This window comes from Rhinoderma darwinii, chromosome 11 (assembly GCF_050947455.1).
Source record: "Rhinoderma darwinii isolate aRhiDar2 chromosome 11, aRhiDar2.hap1, whole genome shotgun sequence".
Classification (NCBI taxonomy): Eukaryota; Metazoa; Chordata; class Amphibia; order Anura; family Rhinodermatidae; genus Rhinoderma; species Rhinoderma darwinii.
The window spans coordinates 16,598,055-16,618,799 of record NC_134697.1 but is presented as its reverse complement, the minus strand read 5'-3'; the positions used below and the strand labels follow the sequence as shown (position 1 = coordinate 16,618,799).

Here is a 20,745-nt window from a genome sequence, read left to right as displayed (position 1 = left end):
CCACACAGGGCAGCATGTGCCTCGCTCTATAAATTTTTGTACAGGATTATCTGGCGCTCGCACAAGATAGATCTGAGATGACAGAACATGAGATTTCCCATGTACTGGGTTTAAATAATCTCTTCCTGGCATCCATCACGTAGACGCCCGCCCCTGGTTATGTCCCGGGTATTGACAAAACTATCAATCATTGCAATTTAAATATCATGTTCCTGGCAGTGTTTTATTCCAGACCTTAGAGGTAATGCACCTGCCAGTAGACGACTCACAACTAACATGACAAATGGCATCCTTATATCAGAATATATTATATATACAAACATACACAATACAATCTGGATGGTGCAGGGGGGCATTCATTATTTTACAGATGAGGACTAGAACCAATATATTCTTAGCGTATCTTTAATAATGAATGTGGCCTAACTCCTCTGCAGTAACTGAATACAGCAGGTGTTATTGGCATTACCTCACACAGAAGAATCGATGCCCCCTTAGTGTTTTCTGCAGTGGTACACCAACGTATTTGGCCTCGCAAATACAGTACTTGCAGCCCTATTTAGTAAAATGGTCTTCATACATTAATAGATTTACTGAAGGGAGTCACAATAAGTTAAATCTGCTGTACAGGACACTGCCTCTCGAAGCTGCACAGACTTGTTTAGGCCCCTCCCACTCCGGTAACTAAAAGCATGAGAAAAGTGCATAATAAATCATGTAGGATACAAGATGTCATATGATGTATCATGTAGGTGTACAGGGGGAGGGGGCTTGGCAGGCACTATATGGCAAAAGGAGGTAGGTCTTAAAAGGTACTTTTTACTAGTACAAGTTCCCTTTAGAATAGGTAGGCCCAATCCCACACAGTAAAGGTCCCAATTTGCGCATATATATATCAGTGTGATTGGTGCAACTTTCTAATTCGTTTTTATTTTTAAAAAATATAATACTTTTTTTGTGATACAACTGCTTGCTTTTGATGTGATTGATAACAGGTGGATCAGGGACCCGCTGACCTAACAGATTCAGGTCTCAGTGCAAGATACAGCTGCTCTGTATACAAGATAGAAAGCAGCTGTATCTCAAAAAGTAAAAATGATTTTTAATAAAAACTAATTAGAAAGTTGCACCAAACGCACTGATTCCCCTTTATTTATTTTAAAATTGCTTTCGAAGGTGTACATAGCCTTTAACCTTTTCCTGCCCCATGACGAAACTGTACGTCATGGAGCGGAGGTGATTGAAGTATGGATTGAGTTCCATACCCTGCAGGTGTCAGCTGTGTGTCACAGCTGACACGCTGTTCTAACGGCAAGGAACCGTGATCATGCTGTTCCTGGCCGTTTAACTAGTTAAATTCCGCAGTCAAACAGCATTTAACCCCTTAATGACCGCCGATACGTCTTTTTACGGCGGTCATTAGTGGGCTTTATTCTAGAGCGCCGCTATTCTACGTCGCTGCTGTAGAATAAAGTAAACAGAGCAGGGAGCCGTGAAATCTCCCTGCTCTCAGCTGCCAGAGGCAGCTGAGGGCTGGGGGCGTCCCTGCTCTGCCGGGTGAGATCGATATTAGTATCGATCTCACCCGTTTAACCCTTCAGATGCGGTGCACAATAGCGAGCACCGCATCTGAATGGTTTTGGAGAGAGGGAGGGAGCTCCCTCTCATCTCACTGACACCCGGCGATAAAATCGCCGAGTGTCTGTGTCTTCTATGGCAGCCGGGGGTCTAATAAAGACCCCCAGGTCTGCCTGGAGCGAATGCCTGCTAGATCATGCCGCAGGCATGACCTAGCAGATGCCTGTCCGTTTTAAACGGACAGGCAGTAATACACTGCAATACAAAAGTATTGCAGTGTATTATAATAGCGATCGGAGGATAGGGAAGTCCCCTAGTGGGACTGGTAAAAAAGTAAAAAAGTTTAATAAAGTTAATAAAAAAAAAAAAGTTAAACAAAAAAAATGAAAAACCCACTTTTCCCCTTACAAACTGCTTTACTATTAAAAAAAACTACAATAAAGCAAAAAAGTTACACATATTTGGTATCGCCGCGTCCGTAACCACCCCGACTATAAAGCTGTTACATTATTTAACCCGCACTGTGAACGCCGTAAAAAATAAAATAAAAAACAATGGAAAAATTGCTGTTTTCTGTTAATCCTGACTTTAAAAAAATGTGATAAAAAGTGATCAAAAAGTCGCATCTACTCTCAAATGGTACCAATAAAAACTGCAAGTCGTCCCGCAAAAAACAAGACCTTATACAGCTATGCCGACACAAAAATAAAAAAGTTACAGCTCTTTGAATGTGACAATGTAAAAAATGGCTTGGACATTAGGGCCCAGAATGCAAGCAGGGGGAAGGGGTTAAACCGTTAGGAGACGGGCAGCGGCCCCCTCAGACAGTCCAACTGAAGGCCCCCAGGTCTGCCTTCTGTCTGCCTCTGCTAAGGGCTTAGCAGAAGCCTGTAAAAATTACAATATACTGCAATACATTAGTATTGCAGTGTATTGTACCAGCAATCTAACGATCATTGTTCAAGTCCCCAAGGGAGACTAATAAAAAGTTAAATACCTTTTTCAGGAGTGTAGAAAAAATAAAAAAATATTAAAAGTTTAAAAAAAACACATTTTCCCATCTTTCCCCATGAACAAAAAATAAACAAAATTGGTATCAACGCTCCTGTAAAAGTCTGAACTATTACAATATAACATTAGTTAAATCGCACGATCAAAGGGTGTAAAAAATAAATTTGAAAACACCAGAATCGTTGTTTTTTTGGTCACCTTAGCGCTAAAAAAAATGAAAATGAAAAGTGATCGAAAAATGGTATGTACCAGAATGTGGTATCAATAAAAAACTACAGCTCATCCCGCAAAAATAAGCCCTCAAGCCGCTCAATCAACGAAAAAATTGAAAAGTTATGGCTCTCAGAATGTGGTGACACAAAACTATATTTTTTTAACGAATCGTTGTTTCTTTGTAAAAGTAGTAAAACATAAAAAAAACCTATATACATTTTGTATCACCGTAATCATATTGAGCCGCAGAATAAGGCGTCATGCACACGACCGTGATGGCGTGCACGGCCGAGATTTGCGGCTCGGACGGCTGCGGAGTGTCACCCGCGAGCTGCTCGCAAATCACGAGCCTTGCACATGGCCGCGTGCATTAATTTCTATGAGCCTGGACCGCAGAACACGGCCGTAATAAGACATGTCCATTCTTTTTGCGGTCCAGGCTCTTGGGCAATGCACGGACCGTGGAAACCATGGTCGCGTGCATGGGCCTATTGAAATTAATGGGGCCACAATTCACCCGCAGATTTGCGGGTGAATTTGCGGCCGCAAAAATACGTTCATGTGCATGGGGCCTTAAAGTTAAGCTGTCATTTTTACCGTACGGATAAAAGCTTAAAAACAAAACCCAGAAAACAATGGAGGAGTTGCACTTTTTTCCAATTCCACCCCACAAAATATTTTTTTTCTGTTTCCCAGTACATTATATGGTACTTTAAATAGTGCCAATAGAAACTACATACAACTCCCCCCGAAAAATAAGCCCTCACACCTCTCCATTGATGGAAAAAATAAAAAGTTATGGCTCTTGGAAAACAAAAAATACCTGGGTCTCTAAAGGGTTTATAGCCGCACCATTTTGCAGGTAACCAGTAGTTTTACCCGCACGGCCATTAACCAGCAATTTCACCGAACAGCGAGCCAGGCGGTTTTCAGCCAGATTGCGGCTGGCGCGTTACCACTTTGAGGGGCTTTACCCTTAAACCTAGTGAGATCACTGGTGATTAAGGTACGATGTTGCTAGTGATTACTGTATTAGGGTAAGGCCACACAGTGCGTCGTTGACGTGGTTTTGCTGCGTTTGAAAACCGCATGCGGTCAACTGCATGCATTTTTTGTCTCTGTAATTCTGTTGCGTTTTTTAAAGGAAATAATTGATGGACATAGTTTTCACCCGTGTTGAAGTTTGTTAGGTGCTACCTGTATATAGTTCATTACAAGGCATTGCAGAACTGATAGCAAAAACGCAAACAGTTCAGCAACAACTTTGGCATCGCGGTCATTAACTGCATGCAGTCGGACATTATGAACATGCAGTTAACCGCACCCTGGCCTTGCTCCTGACCACCTTTTTATCTAGTCCCTTTGCTACGTCTGCCTGGTATCAGTAGTTCTACTCCCGGATCCTGACCTCGGTCTTGTTCCTTTCTATGCTCCTGCCTTGTCCTCTGAAATTATCTACCTGGTACCTGTTGTCCGACTTCTGATTCCGACCCTTTGCTTTACTTCTGACTACGCTCATCCTCAGGGCTGTTGTATCCTTTCTGCTCTCCTGGTGATGACCCATGGCTAAGTTCCTGGCCTCGCGATTGTACCTGCAGAGCTACCGCTGTCAACCCGAGACTATTGTGGGAAGCGCGTCCTGGGGATCCACCTACAGCATAGTCCACCTTTCCTTATGGCGGTTAAAGGGTAAATAAATGGGGAACCTTTAGACTCTGCACCAATCAGATTGCGGCTTAGTCAGCCCAGTTCTGACTTCACTTTACAGTGACATACAGGTTAAGGAAGAACTGTGTGGAAATGTAATAATTGATTCCAAAACCACCAAAATGGAAACCAAGTATGAAAAAATAAAGACTACACAATTACCTAAGACACCAGGTATACAAAAAATGATGCCATGTAGTACATGTGAGTATGTCACTTCTGGCGTATAACTATGATATACCGCCAATTTCTTAGTCCTCTGCTGGTCTCTAGCTGAAAGGGTCTTCAGCGCAAGGAAAGCGGCATGCAACTTAGTCTCCTGTCTGCCCTGCTTGGCTTTCTTTGGAGACCGCATGGTTAGCCCAATATAGTCATGGTTCGACCAGTAAGCTTCTCCCAACTTTTTGTCTGGGTAGCTAAATGGAGAATAACTGGCACCACCTTTTTGTATCACTGCTGCCGCTTCAATCTGGAGATTGGCGGTCGGCCCCCCGTTAATCAGACATTGGTGATATATCCTTGTAATAAGCTACCAATGTCTATCCTGAGACAACCCTTTTAGGCTCTGTTCACACTAGTACCATCGCTACTGGTTATAGTTTAGCCATGACAAATTTGTATTTCAACTAATCCTACTAGATTATAATAGTCTCTGTCAGGTTTCCGTCAGTGTTATGCAGTGAGAGGGTTATTTAAAGTCTCACAGTAAGCATTGCTTTATGCTATGACTAAGAGTGCCATAGCTTGAAATGCGTAAGCGGATCATTGCTTTTAAATGCTGGAAGCCCAATAAAGAAGTTTATTTCAAGAGACAGAGTGCTGGAGATTTTTTGAAATTTTTCGATTCTTGCCATCGACTAGACTCCTTGATGAAAATAGCAAATTACGTGTAAGTGCGAACAGCGAGGACATTATGAAGGAGGATAAGAGAACAACTGGACTAATATTATTATTATTTCTGCCCCGTCATCTTATCTCTGACCTAGAGATATTGATGTACTACCATTTTACGAGGGGACTGTGCGTGGCTGTGTGCTGTCTGGACATTTAAGCCTGATTCACACGAGCGCTGCGCATCTCTGACGTGAAAAACTGCAGTTTTTCACGTCCGAGTTGCATCCATGCTCAGTGCTGCGGGACGCGATGTCATGCATCCCCCATAGATGAGAGTCTATGGAGGGATGCGTGATGCGTAAAAAGATAGGACATGTTCTGTTTTCCCACAGACCTGTCTGTTGAAACAACGGCTGTGTGAACGGCCACATTGAATTACATAAGTCTGTGGGACGGCCACTGTTTCAACGGCCGTCCGACAGACGTTTAACAAGTTCGTGTGAATCAGGCCTTAAAGAGGCTCTGTCACCAGATTATAATTGCCCTATCTCCTACATAATCTGATCGGCGCTGTAATGTAGAGAACAGCAGTGGTTTTTATTTTGAAAAACGATCATTTTTGAGCAAGTTATGAGCTAGTTTAGATTTATGCTAATGAGTTTCTCAATGGACAACTGGGCGTGTTTTTACTTTTTACCAACTGGGTGTTGTACAGAGGAATGTATGACGCTGACCAATCAGTGACCAATCAGTGTCCTACACTTCTCATTGTTCCAGCCCAGCATGATCCACAGCACAGTGTGATTGTGCAGTGAAACAAGTAAACACGCCCAGTTGCTAAAAACACAATACAAGCCCAGTTGGAAATAAGAGAAAACACGCCCAGTTGTCCATTAGAAAGGCTCATTTGCATAAATATAAAATTGTTCATAACTTAGCCAAAAATGATCGTTTTTAAAAAAAAACTAAAACTTTACTGTTATCTACATTGCAGTGCCGATCACATGCAATAGGAGATAGGGATTTGATAATCTGGTGACAGAGCCTCTGGAAATGTTCAGTGAGATGTCACCGCCATAGTATAATGTGCCAATGTGAATACATTGACCTAGATTTTCAGAAGTGTTAACTTTATTGCGAATTGAGAGGAAGGGTGCAATTCATCGGAGAGACTCTTTCCTTTGTGTAAAATCTGGGACGTTGTTTTATTAATGTTGAAACCAGCTGTGCAGAGGCCTATTAATACCGGAATACCATGTGTAGGCAGCCTGGGTGTCCGATATAGTGAGCACACTTACACTAGGCTAAAATAATCACTTGAAATCTGTTCCATCTGCATATATTTATTCTTTTTTTTAAATCAAACCAATTTTATTGATACGAACACAGAAATGAAATAACACAGTAACATTCACATTACAATTTTCCAACATCGTATACAATAGTGACTAGGGATGCATGGTGCATCGAAACTTCGATACTGTTTCGATACTGTGCATCCCTAAACGGTTCGATACCGCTATTTCCTGTATTTCAATACTGAGCTGCGCAGCCGCACAGCTAAGTATAGTAATACATGAATGTATGGGAGCGCGGCTGAGGCTGTGTGATACAGCCAGTGCTCCGCTCCTGAGTCCTGATAAGTGCGCGGGGTCAGGATGATGCGATGCGGCCGGCGCTGCACTAATGAGCGGCGGCACTGGAGACAGAACATGGCGGGCGCACTGCAAAACACCCCCATGTTCTGTCCTCCGTGCCTGAACTGCCGCTCATTAGTGCAGCGCCGGCCGCACCTCCTCATGCTGACCGCGCGCGCACTTCCTGTCAGGAGCGGGGCAATGGCTGTATTACACAGCCGCAGCCCCGCTCTATAACGGCGGAGATCAGAGAAACATCTCATCTCCGCCGTTATTCCCCTGAATGCTGCGATCACAGCTGACTGCAGCATTCAGGGGAAAATGAGAAGGGGGGGGGGATGCCCCTGGATCGCGTCACAGGGAATTCTTGTGACGCGATCGAGGGCCATACCATATATGGGCAGGCAGCCCAGGGTCTATTGACGGACCCCAGGGCTGTCTTACCATATTTCTTGTTGTTAGGACATACCCAAGTATGTCCTAACAACTGCCTGTGTGCTATCCGTCCACAGGCTAATGTACTGGCACATATCGGATATATGTCAGTACATTACAGTTTAAAAATAAAGTAAAAACAAAGTATTGTTAAATTAAAAAAAATAAATACACATTCACCTTTTTTACAATAAACATTAAAATAATTCTCAATACATAAAATATACACATTCAGTAATGGCGCGCACAACAATGTTTTTGCATCATTTATGATGTGTACGCTGTACAAAAATGAAATAAACACGGCTTTCATTCACTTATTAATGTGAGGTGCGATGAATTTACCCTCCATGTTCCTCACATTAATAGTAATTAACCCCATCATGTACCTCACACATTAACCCATTATGACTGAGAAACATGATGGGATTAATTACTATTAATGTGAGGCGCTTTCAAAATTCATCACACTTCGCGCCTCACATCAGAAAACGGAAGAATTTTTTTTTTTATTACTGTTGGCAAAAGTATCGAAATTGGTATCGAAATCGCAATACTAAACGAAGTATCGGTATCGAAGTCCAAATTCTGGTATCGTGACATCCCTAATAGTGACAGCATATCAGGAAATCCCCAACTTCCCCCCTTTCCCCCCTCCCCGCACAGCCCCCCACTATATCTCCGCCCTTTGTTTCTAGTACCATTCCTGGTCAGATCACATTTCTCTTATCCAATTTCCCCAACACCCCTTTTTTGCTCCAGACTCTATCACCTCCAGTTCCTCAGACGACTCTCGCCCTTATTCTGCTCAGTTCAGGTGTCAGCACGTCAGGACAGGCCAACCATCTGCTCCATTGTTTCTCAAATTTTTTTTCCGTGCCCCTTTTAGAAAATATCTTATGCTCCATCAGGAACATTCCTACAATTTCCCTCATCCCTGGTGGCTCCGCATCCAGCCAGTGTTTAGCAATGCATTTCCTTGTTTGATATATAATATCTTGGCAATTGCCAGGCTTGCCATTCTGTCCCTCTCCAATTCTCCCACCGCTCCCAACAACATAACTTTAGGGTCTGCCGCCAATTCCCGACCATACACCTGCTTTATCAGATCCAATATTTCCCCCCATAGGGTCCTCAGAGCCTCACATGACCAAAACATATGCAGTATGTCCGCCTTCTCTTCCGTGCACCTAGGACATTTAGCATCCGCTCTAATACCCATCTGTTTTAATACCCACGGGGTGCGGTACACTCTATGTATCAGGAAGAGTTGTGATCTCCTCTGCGCCAGACTGAGCGATAAGCGACATGTGGATGCTAATATCTCCTCCCACTCCTCCTCAGTCAATGGACCAACATCCTGTTCCCATTTCGCTTTTACCAGCACCATTGGGTTTCCCAGGTGTTTGGACAGTAAGCTCCTGTACGCCATTGAGATCAGGCCTTTGGTCGTGTCAGCCCTTCCCACATACTCCAGGACCCCAAGAGCACAGACCGTCAGGTCCACCACATGCGCCTGCGCCTGTAGGGCATGACGGATCTGCAAATATTGATAAAACATATTGTGCTCTAGTGGAAATAGGTCTTTCAACTGCTGAAATGATCTCAACCCGTTATCATCATACAAGTGTTGTATTCGTCTAACCCCTGCCGATTCCCATTTTTGCATGCCCTCTAATTGGTATAATTCCCACAGGACCGGATTATGCCATAAGGGAGTATATTTGGTGCACATTCCCACTCCCAGGATCTGTTTGCATTGGCACCATATTTTATGTATCAGGAGTAACGTTGGTTTAGCACTCGCCAATCTCTTAAAGGTATGCGCTTCCAGACCCTCTAGTGGGTTGAGTCCTCCCCTCAAATATGACAATAAACGTGCACTGGAGCCCCAAGTCTCTGTGTCCTCCCATCCCTTAAATTGTTGGCTCTGAGCAGCCAGGTAATATATCCAGGAATTTGGCAGCGCTACCCCCCCCCCCTTCGTCTTTGGGCAATTGCAATTTCTCCAATTTAATCCTTGGAACCCCTTTTTTCCAGACCAGATCCCGAAAGAGATTATGCAATCGTCTGAACCAGTGTTTAGGTATCCATACTGGGGAGTTATGAAGAATGTATAAAACTTGAGGCATAAGGATCATCTTGATTAGATTAGTCCTCCCCAGAGCAGAGAGCGGGAGCCTGTTCCAGGCATCCACCTTATGTTTCACCTTGAGCAGCAGTGGTGAAACATTCAAAGACATGTAGTCTTGGACCCTAGCCGTCACCTTAACCCCTAGGTACGTAAATTCAGAGACTATCGGAATCCTGAGTCCCACTCCAGTATCTACAATATTCACCGTGTCAAGTGGCATCAGAGCAGACTTGGTCCAGTTAATATTTAATCCCGAGAACCCCCCAAACCTTGTGATCGTATCCATTACTACCTGCAGTGTATTCTCAGTGTCCGCCATATATATTAAAATATCGTCTGCATATAATGAAATGTTTTCCTCCATTTCCCCATAGCGCAAGCCTCTTATACGCTCCTCCTGTCTTATGAGGCACGCCAGTGGCACTACCGCCAAGGTGAATAGTAATGGTGACAGTGGGCACCCCTGGCGCGTACCCCGGGCCAGTGAAAATTTCTCAGACATTGCACCATTCACCCGTATGCGGGCTGTAGGGGCCACATACAACAACTGTACCCACTTCACGAAGTTAGGGCCGATTCCCATCTTTTCTATTACCCGCCATAAGTACCCCCATTCTACGCAGTCGAACGCTTTTGCGGCATCTAACGTTAGCACCGCCCTTCCTCCTTGCTCATCCGGTGTCGCTTGAAGATTTAAAAACAGCCGCCTGAGGTTGACCGCCGTCGATTTGGAGGGCATGAACCCCGATTGGTCTTCATGCACAACATGCTGTACCACCCTGTTCAGCCGCAGCGCCAATATCTTTGCCAAAATCTTGACATCCGATGTCAACAAGGATATTGGTCTGTAGGACTCCGGTAATTGACTGTCTTTCCCCTCTTTTGGGAGAACCACTATCGTAGCCTCATATAGGGAGTCTGGTAGTTTACCTCTGTCGAAACTATCCTGCAAAGTACTCAAGTATTCTGGCGCTAGTTCCGTCCCATATTCCTTATAGATTTCCCCTGGTAACCCATCTGGACCCGGAGATTTCTCATTTGCCATATCCCTTATCGCCTGTTCCAACTCCTCCAGTGAAATAGGGGCCTCCAAGCTTTCACGGTCCTCCCGACCCAAGGTAGGCAAATTAATGTTTCCCAGGTACTCGTCCAATTGCTGTGTGTGGTAGTGCACTTTGGATGTATATAAGTCAGTGTAAAACCGCTGAAATATGTGCAGGATTTGCCCCGTGTCTGTCTCCACCCGCCCCCCCTCCCCCCTAAGGCCATGAATGAAATTATTACTCCCATGCGGTTTTGCCATCCTAGCGAGTATTCTCCCCGCCGTTTCCCCTTCTTCATAATATTGCTGTTTAAGGAATAATCGTTTATTATCCGCCATTGTTAGTTGGTGATTTTTTAACAACGTCTGTGCCTCCACCCAATGTCTAAGTGTCTCCTCGGATCCCTCTACTACATGTCTCCCTTCTGTTTCTGTCACCCGATCCTCTAAACTTTCTCCCAACTGCCTAGATTTAGTTTTAATTCGTTTAATATGTTGAATGAATACTCCTCTCAGCCAGGCTTTCATGGCATCCCATAACACTCCTCGCAGCACTGACTCAGTATTAAAATTAAAATATTCTTTTATCAGGTTCCGTATTTCCCCGCCATCCATCAATCTTAACCAAAACGCATTCAGCTTCCAATTCCCGGGGTTCCTGGTATGCCTTACACCCACTTCCAGCGTCACCGCCATCGGAGAGTGGTCTGACAACGCCCTCTGTAGGTATTCTATTTGCGCTATGTACGGCACCGCTGAAGCTGAGCATGCTACCAAGTCTATTCGCGAAAGTGACTGAAATGTGGATGATGCACATGAGTACTGCCTCACCCCTGGATGTTTATCTCTCCAAATATCCCGCAGACCCAATTCCTCCATTAATCTTCCAAAGGCAGTCAGGTCTCCTCTTTGCCCTCCTCCTCCTCTATGAAACCTATCCAACCCTTCAGACATCACTGCATTAAAATCCCCCATCACGATTAGCGGTACCTCAGGCCACCTGGAGACTTTCTCCGTAATTCGTTTCAGTACAGTGCTAGAATAAGGCGGAGGGATATACAGCACTACCAGAATACACTCCCAGTGATATATAGTACAGTGCACTCCCACATACCTCCCCTCCTCATCAGAAAAGGACGAATGACAGACAAAGGGAAGACTCCTGTGTATCAGCAAACTCACCCCCCTGGAATAAGTCGTATGAAAGGAGTGAAACCCATGTGCGATCCACACTCTCTGCAATAAGGATACAGATTCTCTAGTCAGATGCGTTTCTTGCAGCCCCACTATCAGGACATTTTGCTGTTTAACCCAGTTAAAGATTGCCTGCCGTTTCCTAGCTTCCCGTATTCCCCGGACGTTCCAGGATAGACATTTAACCGATCCCATCAGGCGTCATATCTTTAAGAAATCTGTTACTCCTCCAGCCTGCTCCAGTCAAGATATTCGGCCGTGCGTTCCCTCCCTCCTCCCCTCCCCCCCCAAGAAAACCTCCCCTCTGAAAAGGGTCAGAGCGACATGTACTGTCTCTCCTATCCAGCAGAAACGCACCATAGTGCGAACTTTTGATATGCCCTATTGGCATCTCTCTTTGAACCGTTTAACTTTCTCACCACTTCCAGTGAGCGCTGGCTCCCACTGCTATTCGCATGTTTTAAACAATCCCACACAATCAGCAGAATTTACAGATACATTAGGTACCCAGTAACAATCCCACAATAACATTGCCATCAGGTGCGGCCATTCTTGTTAAAAGGATACCACCCTGCTGTGTTTCAGACAAGGGTGTTCACACACTTCAGAGAACTGCATAATAACATATAATATGCTACAGTCCCGCAAACGCCAACATGGCTCCAGACTTCACCGCCCAGGCGGGCTTTCACGCATCTTCTTCTCCAGCCGGTCTCCGCAACCGTGCCTCATTGCTATCCAGCCATCTTGCCGCCTCTCTGGGGTTCTCAAAGAATGAAGCAGTCCCAAAAGCAACCAATTTGGCCGGATACATCATGGAGTATGGTATGGTATGGACAAGTTCCTCAGACGTTTCTTTACATCCCAGTATTGCAGCCGCTTCTTCTGTACATCCGCGGAGAAATCCGGATAAAAGGATATTTTGGCGCCATTGATGGAGATATCCTGCCGTTCCCTTGCCTTCCTCAGTATCTTATCTCTGTCCTTGTAGTGCAACAGCTTCACTAAGACCGGTCTCGGGGGCCTCCCCGGTGGTCCCGGTCTGGTAGGTACTCTGTGCGCTCTTTCAACAGCATATAAAGGAGACAGTTCTTCCCGGCCAAACTGCTCCAGCAGCCATTTTTCAAAAAACTCATCCGAGTTATTGCCCTCCGTTTTTTCCGGCACTCCGACCAAACGCACATTGTTTCTGCGTAGCCGATTCTCTAAATCATCCGCCTTAGCCTGCAGGGCCACCACCGCCAAGGACTGAGACTGCACATCCCGCCTGAGCTCCGGCAGAACATCTTCCACTTCAGACACTCTCCCCTCAATAACTGTGGTTCTTTCTGCCACTTTCTGTAAATCATTACGTAACAGCAGTATATCTTCCTTCAGGCTTCCCACCTGCCCGGTCAGCACAGATAAAATTGAGGAGTTCTGCTTTCCCGCAGCGAATATATCTGCGAGGGAAGGCTCCTTCACCTGGTCTCTCCTGCTATTCGTTCTGCCTCCATCTTCCTCCACACGCCTGTCCCGCCGCTGACTCCCCAGCTCTTCCTCCTCCTCACTCACCGAGTCCTCTCTCAGCACGGAGTATCTGGAACCTGAGGCCATGCTGTCTGCCTTCCCACTGCCAGCCACCGGCGTCTTGCCTGCTGCAGATCCGCTCGCACGAGGGGTTCTTGCAAATCTCTCCAGCCTGTCTGCCGCTTCAGACCGCATGTGCCTGCTCCTGCATTCAGTCTCCTCGGCGCCATCTTGCCTTCTCGGCCCCGGACTCGCCGGCGGCGTTTTCTGTTTCTTAGAGCTGGTCATTGCAGCTGTATTAAGCGGTACCGACTCCTCCAGCCTCCAGATCAGTGAATATTACCGGGTAATTCAGGGATAAACAGTACTTTCAGGATGAATCCAGCAGGTGCTCCAGCCACACACGTCCTCTTACATCTGCTGCTAGGCCACGCCCCATATATTTATTCTTAAATGGTGTGTACACTTTTGCAACCTTTTTTGTTGTTGCTTCAGTTCCTTAAAAACAATTAAGCAACTTTGCTATAAGTCCTGATTTAAAAATTATTTTACATTTTGTGTCTTGTGACTACAAACAAATCTTGTGTAGTCTGATTCTCCAGTCATCTTACTTTATATCCTTCCCACTTCTATTGTCTGTAGATTAACAAATGTGGAGTAACACATGACTGGACGATCGGTATACACACAGGATGTATTTGTAGTCTGTATTTTTAATGAACACAATTTGCCGTTTGTTTTTTCAGAAGCATGTGAGCAATGAAAAATATTGTTGCAAAAGTGTGCATACTCCGACATTATAGCATTATAGTCAGTGGATGACATCAGGTGCGTAAAATGCATACGTTCTGTTTAATGTTTTATTAATCAATTTCTAATTAATTATAATGAGGAAAAATCACGATTTGTTGAGTTAGACAAGTATAGTTTTTAATAATGATGAACTAAATGAAGGCACTGAAGATTGTATGCGTTTGTGAATAATTTGTTTAATTTATTTACATCCTTACTAAATCAATAAAAAAATAATTTCAAAATTAAACAAACAAGTATTAAGGCTGGTGCTATACCGCAACAGAAAATTATGGTATATAATTGCAGTACAATATGTTTGCAATGTGACTCCAATTATTCCTCATGTAATTTTCAGCAATTTTCGCCCCAGCATTTTTTCCAAGCGGCCGTCCTATTTGGGGGCAGCATAGGATAGAGGGGGAGACGCTGAGCTCGGAGATATTTTGTTTTCTATGATTTATTTCAGTATCTTCATGTGAAAAGCTGTTTTATATGCTGCGAGGACTCAGAGAAGACGTGAGTCCTGCTTCCCCCACCCACTCAGAGCCTGTGAGACCAGCTTCTCTCTGCCCACACACCGTAATTTACAGCTCTTCTTATATAGGCACTCACACAGGATTGGACTTTATGGTCAATCACTGTATGTAGACCGGGAAAGCAGGACTCACAGGCTCTCTCTATATGTGGGTGGAGAAAGCAGGACTCACAGGCTCTCTCTCTATATGTGGGTGGAGAAAGCAGGACTCACAGCTTTCTCTTTGTGTGGGTGGGGAGAGCACGACTCACATGCCTTCTCTCTGAGTGGGTGGGGAAAGAAGGACACACTGGCTTTCTCTGTGTGGGTGGGGAGAGCAGGACTCACAGGCTCTCTCTGTGTGTGTGGTGAAAGCAGGACTCACAGGCTTTCTCTGAGGGGGTGGGAGAAGCAGGACTCAGTCTCTATCTCTCTATCTATCCATGCAACATATAAACAGCTTTTTACATGAAAATACAGAATCAAATAATAGAAAACTATATATCCCTGAGCTTAGCATCTCCCTCCTCTATCCTATTCTGCCCTCAGATAAGAAACCTGACAGAGCCACTTTAAAAATTCCATTGGGAAAACTAAGAATCATTCAGAAGATTACATGAACATTATTCATATGGTCACTAGGGGCGGATTTCAACATGAAGACTAAGTAATAATAAAACTCACACCACCATTATTATGACCTGTAGAATGCAAGGATGAGTGATCCTACAATGACGATCTATTTACGCTGACCATCAATAAGTCACTTGCACCAATGCTAAGCACCCATGTAAAAGTAATTTCCCATTAAAATTATGTTCTTCAGTGTGCTATCCATTTATTTAACGGATAGCACCCTGACACATTCATTTCTATGGGGCCATGCACACTTCCGTTATTTTAACGGAACCGTGTGGCCGTTCCGACAAAAATAGAACAGGTCCTACTCCTGTCCGTTTTATGACGGCACAGTCTCGGCCATTTCATTCATTTGGTCCATTGAAACAACGGACTGCACACGGAAGCCATCCGTCTGCAGTCAGTGTTTTACGGATCCGTCACTAGCAGCCATACGATGGGCAACGGAAGTGTGTATGAGGCCTAAGGAGTTTAGTATTCAGGATGATATCAAGTTATAGGCAATCCCATTATTATTTTTATCTCTTTAAATCAAGCTCTATATGGTGAAGTATATTAAGCTACGTGCTAAACGCTTCATATGTGGATTGTGATTTGGTCTAATATCATGCTGGATCCTGTTTGGATTGTAGATCTTTACAGCTTGTTTTCATTTTAGACTTAAAGGTTAAAGGGTTATTCCCAGCTTCATAACCGCTAAAGCTGTTAAAGTTATTAATTTTTGCAAATACCTTTCTTTATCCAAACAATGTCGTTTTCGTGCTATCCGTGCTCCATTTCGCTGTCAGTCCCTCTTTGTTTACTGCTCGTTGTCTAGGGATCCGGCCACCGCTGTTTTCCGACCGTGGTGGCCGCGCGTGCGCAATGATATCCTCTCCGTCCTTAGGAGAGACTGTCATTGTAATCGTGAACGCGCATATCAGCGCATGCGCGTCAGATGCCGGCCCGGCCGCCTCTCGTGTGGATATATCCGTGGTCGGCTCCATGTACTAGAGTTATTACAGGTGGGTGGAAAGTGTTTCTGCCAGGGGGGGTATACAGCTTATCGCAAGGGGGGAATTGGCTTGGCGCGAGGGAGGACGTGGGTTACAGAGAAGGGTGGCTGGGGGTCGCAGTGAGGAGAGGCGTGGGTGCCTTGAAAGTAAAGTTGTTAGTATAATACTATCTAGGGAATTGGGGCGGGGTGGGGTTCGTCTCAACCACGCTTACCATGCCTGGTTGAGACGATCGTTCTCCCGATGCCGCTATGACTACATTATCTAGCAACGTTGGGATCGCGCACAGTGCAGAGCGGCTTGATTTGACATTGAGCCGCTCATGCCCCCTTTTATAAAAGATAACCAGCACTAGCTGAGTTATCAAGACTGAAAGGAATTTTTTTAAGTTTTTAACAAGAATAGATTTATAATTCAATTTCGGATTAGGATGCATTATTACTCAATTTGGGAATAACCCTTTAAGGCTCTTTTACACAGGCCAATGCTCAGGCGAACGGGTGCTCGTTTGAACACCCAACCATTGCCTCGTGTAAACAGCATTGTGACTTTTATGTCGGAAATGCTGCAATTCCACCGCAAAAATCGCAAATATAAAAAAAACGACATCTTTTTTTGGGTTTAAAAATAATAAAATACTTGATACTTACCCTTAGGTATTGTCATAGAGACGCATTCCTCTGTTCTCCATCCAGGGAGGACTTTTTATCCCATTTGATTGCTGCAGCCAACCACATGCTACAGCATCATCCTAGGAAGCCGGGCTGCACTCAGAACAGAGGGACGCATTGCTATGACAATGCCCAGGGGCAAGTATTTGATTTAAAAAAAAATTTCAAGCCCCGTATTCGCAGCAGAGATTTTGCCTGAAAATCTGCACCACTGTTTGGTGCGGTTTTTCGGGCTGAATTCCCTGCGGGTTCACGGTCTGATATGCTGCTTACCTTTTACGCAGCATATCCAACCCGTGGTTGAGGGTTCCCTTTAACTATAATAACAAAACATCAGATTTCCTTTTTATTTTTGTACTGGGTAGGATAGATTGGCAAAGTACGCCATTCTGTCTGCCAAACATACTTTTTCTGGGGGAATAGAATGCTAACTGATGGCAATTATTAGCATTAAAGTAAATGGGGTCATTAATGGAAATCTTTGCCTATGCATAGCGTGTATGACTGTAGCAAAGTCCAATAAGGGCAAGATCGGGGGTTCTTTTTGCAAAAAAATTCTACATTTTTTCCTCTTACGTTTTTCTTGTTTCACCAATTTATAAATAACCTGTCCAGACTGACGTCCTAATAATAAGTAATGAGGACTTTCTTCTGTTTGGGGCCTTAATCTAATCTGGGAAAATTTACGGTGACGTTTTAAACCTAATTATAAGCAGTACGGCCCTTGTTCTTACCAAACAAATGACTAAAATCAATGGCAGCTCACGTTACTACTCAACAAGTCTAACATAACCATCCCAATAACAGCTCAATGTCAGTCTAATTCAATCCAAGCCAATCCTTTTTCCACTGTGGGAGGATGTCCGTGGGTGTCTGGTTGCCCTCATGCCCCAAGCACTAGAACCCAACTTGTGCGCTCAACTAATCCCATGCCAACCGCAACGAGAGATGTAACTTGAAGTCCCGGGGCCGCAATACAAAATCTCTCGGGTACCAGAGCCTGGGTGTGACTCCTATTTCTGCACCCTCTATAGCTACACCCCAGGGCATATCTTAAAAATGGAGGCGCAGTTGGCCATTTCAAATCCAGCTCCCATTTTTCAAAGGCCATTTTGAAAATTTAAGATTGGATGCTATGTGCAATGTCTTCTTTTCCATTGCACCGTTTTAATAAATGTTCCCCACAGTGTTTATATCCATGGAGAAATATATGGGGTTGTCAGTCACTTACTTGTTCTGATGCCGTGCACCCTTCAGGTGTGCATTATACTGCTCCACTGAATTGAGCACCATGTTGCAGGTGTTACAGGAGTAGCTGCTCCGTAATGCTGGAGAGACACAAGAAAATGGAAAGATTGAGAACAAAGACATACAACCAGGAAGGACCAAACTGACGTACAACCCTAGATTAGGCATTGTCTAGCATGTTTGTATATTATCAACAGTTAGAAAGTGGAACATTGTGCACGCTCATTAACAAAAATAACATTGTGTATATATAGCATGGAGAAACCACCTGTATTATAGCATAGAGAACAACCCTATATAGCATTGAGAAACAGCCTCTAGTATAGCAGAGAGAACAAGCCTGTATAGCATTGAGAAGCAGCCTCTAGTATAGAAGAGAGCACAAGCCTGTATAGAATTAAGATGCAGCCTCTAGTATAGCAGAGAACAAGCCTGTATAGCATTGAGAAGCAGCCTGTATAGCATTAAAAAGGAGCAGCCTCTAGTATAGCAGAGACAACAAGCCCGTATAGCATTGAGAAGCAGCTTGTATAGCATTAACTCCTTAATGACCGGGCATGTTTGTACCTTAATGACCAAGCCAGATTTGTCAAATCTGGTATGTCTGACTTTATCAGAGAATAACTCTGTGAAAGTTTTGAATATCCAAGTAATTCTGACATTGTTTTTTCGTCACATGTTGTACTTTATTTTAGTGGTAAAAGTAGACTGATACAATTTGCGAAAATTAATAAAAAAATAGAAAAATGGAAGAAATTTTGTAAAAATTACCATTTTTCCCTATTTTTAACTGCAATATGTCACATATGTACACACATACTGTACAATTTTTTTAATTAAATTTATATTTCCATCTCTTTACTCTATTTTGGCAGCACTTTTGAAAAAATAAAATAAATTTTCAGCAATTTAGAGGACTTACAAATTGAATAATAATTTTATAAATTTTGAAGTACATTTTGTTTTCCTGCACCAAGCCAGGTTTTCAGAGGCTCATAGGTCTCAGAGTGATGGAAACCCCCACAAATGACCCCATTTAGAAAACTAGACCCCTTAAGGTATTTACCTAGGGGTATAGTAAGTATTTTGACCCCACAGTTTTTTGTTAAATGTAATACATAGCAGGTGAAAAAAAAACAAATTTTCACTTTTTTTCATAAAAGTATCAGTTTGAAGACCAATTTCTTTGTAAAGCGACCATGAGAATGAAGAAACACACCACAAAATCTATCACCCTATTTCTCCTGTTTTAAAAAATACCCACATTGTGGCCCTAATGCGTTGCCTGGACACACGGCAGGACCCAAAAGGAAGGGAGCACCCGGAGGCTTTCAGGACTCATATTTTGCTTGAAAATGTTTTAGGCCCCACTGTACATTTGGAGAAGCTTTGAGCTGCCAGAACGATAGAAACTCCCCATAAACGACCCCATTTAGAAAACTAGACCCCTTAAGGTATTTATTTAGGGGTATAGTAAGTATTTTGACCCCACAGTTTTTTGCTAAATTTAATGCATAACAGGTGAAAAAAAAATTATTTCACTTTTTTCATAAAAGTATCAGTTTGAAGACCGATTTCTTTGTAAAGCGACCATGAGAATGAAGAAACACACCACAAAATCTATCACCCTATTTCTCCTGTTTTAAAAAATACCCACATTGTGGCCCTAATGCGTTGCCTGGACACACGGCAGGACCCAAAAGGAAGGGAGCACCCGGAGGCTTTCAGGACTCATATTTTGCTTGAAAATGTTTTAGGCCCCACTGTACATTTGGAGAAGCTTTGAGCTGCCAGAACGATAGAAACTCCCCATAAACGACCCCATTTAGAAAACTAGACCCCTTAAGGTATTTATTTAGGGGTATAGTAAGTATTTTGACCCCACAGTTTTTTGCTAAATTTAATGCATAACAGGTGAAAAAAAAATTATTTAACTTTTTTCATAAAAGTATCAGTTTGAAGACCGATTTCTTTGTAAAGCGAACATGAGAATGAAGAAACACACCACAAAATCTATCACCCTGTTTCTCCTGTTTTCAAAAATACCCACATTGTGGCCCTAATGCGCTGCCTGGACACATGGCAGGGCCCAAAAGGAAGGGAGCACCCGGAGGCTTTCAGGACTCATATTTTGCTCGAAAATGTTTTAGGCCCCACTGTACATTTGGAGAGGTTTTGAGCTGCCAGAACGATAGAAACTCCCCATAAACGACCCCATTTCGAAAACTAGACCCCTTAAGGTATTTATCTAGGGGTATAGTTAGCATTTTGACCACACAGGTTTTTCGCTAAATATATTGGAATTAGTCTGTAAAAATTAAAATTTTTTTTTTTCTGAAACATAGAAATTTTTATTATTTACAAGGAATAACGAAGAAAATGCACCCCAACATTTGTAAAGCAATGTCTCCCGATTACGACAATACCCCATATGTGGTAATAAACTGCTGTTTGGACCCACAGCAGGGCTCAGAAGGGCAGGAGCGCCATTTGGATTTATGATTTTGCTGGAATGGTTTTCGGTGCCATGTCGCATTTGCAATGCACTGGAGGGACCAAAACAGTGGAAACCCACCAAAAGTGACCCCA

The 20,745-nt window shown here is 43.7% G+C and overlaps 1 protein-coding gene across 2 annotated transcripts in view; it reads right to left on the bottom strand.

Moving 5' to 3' along the window:
- ZMAT4 (zinc finger matrin-type 4) overlaps positions 1–20,745 on the bottom strand; it is a 367,445-nt gene that overhangs the window by 61,233 nt on the left and 285,467 nt on the right. For both annotated transcript variants that reach the window (XM_075843052.1, XM_075843051.1), the window contains one exon: positions 18,140–18,236. In XM_075843052.1, the coding sequence (XP_075699167.1) occupies positions 18,140–18,236 (97 nt within the window). The remainder of the gene's footprint in view (positions 1–18,139; positions 18,237–20,745) is intronic.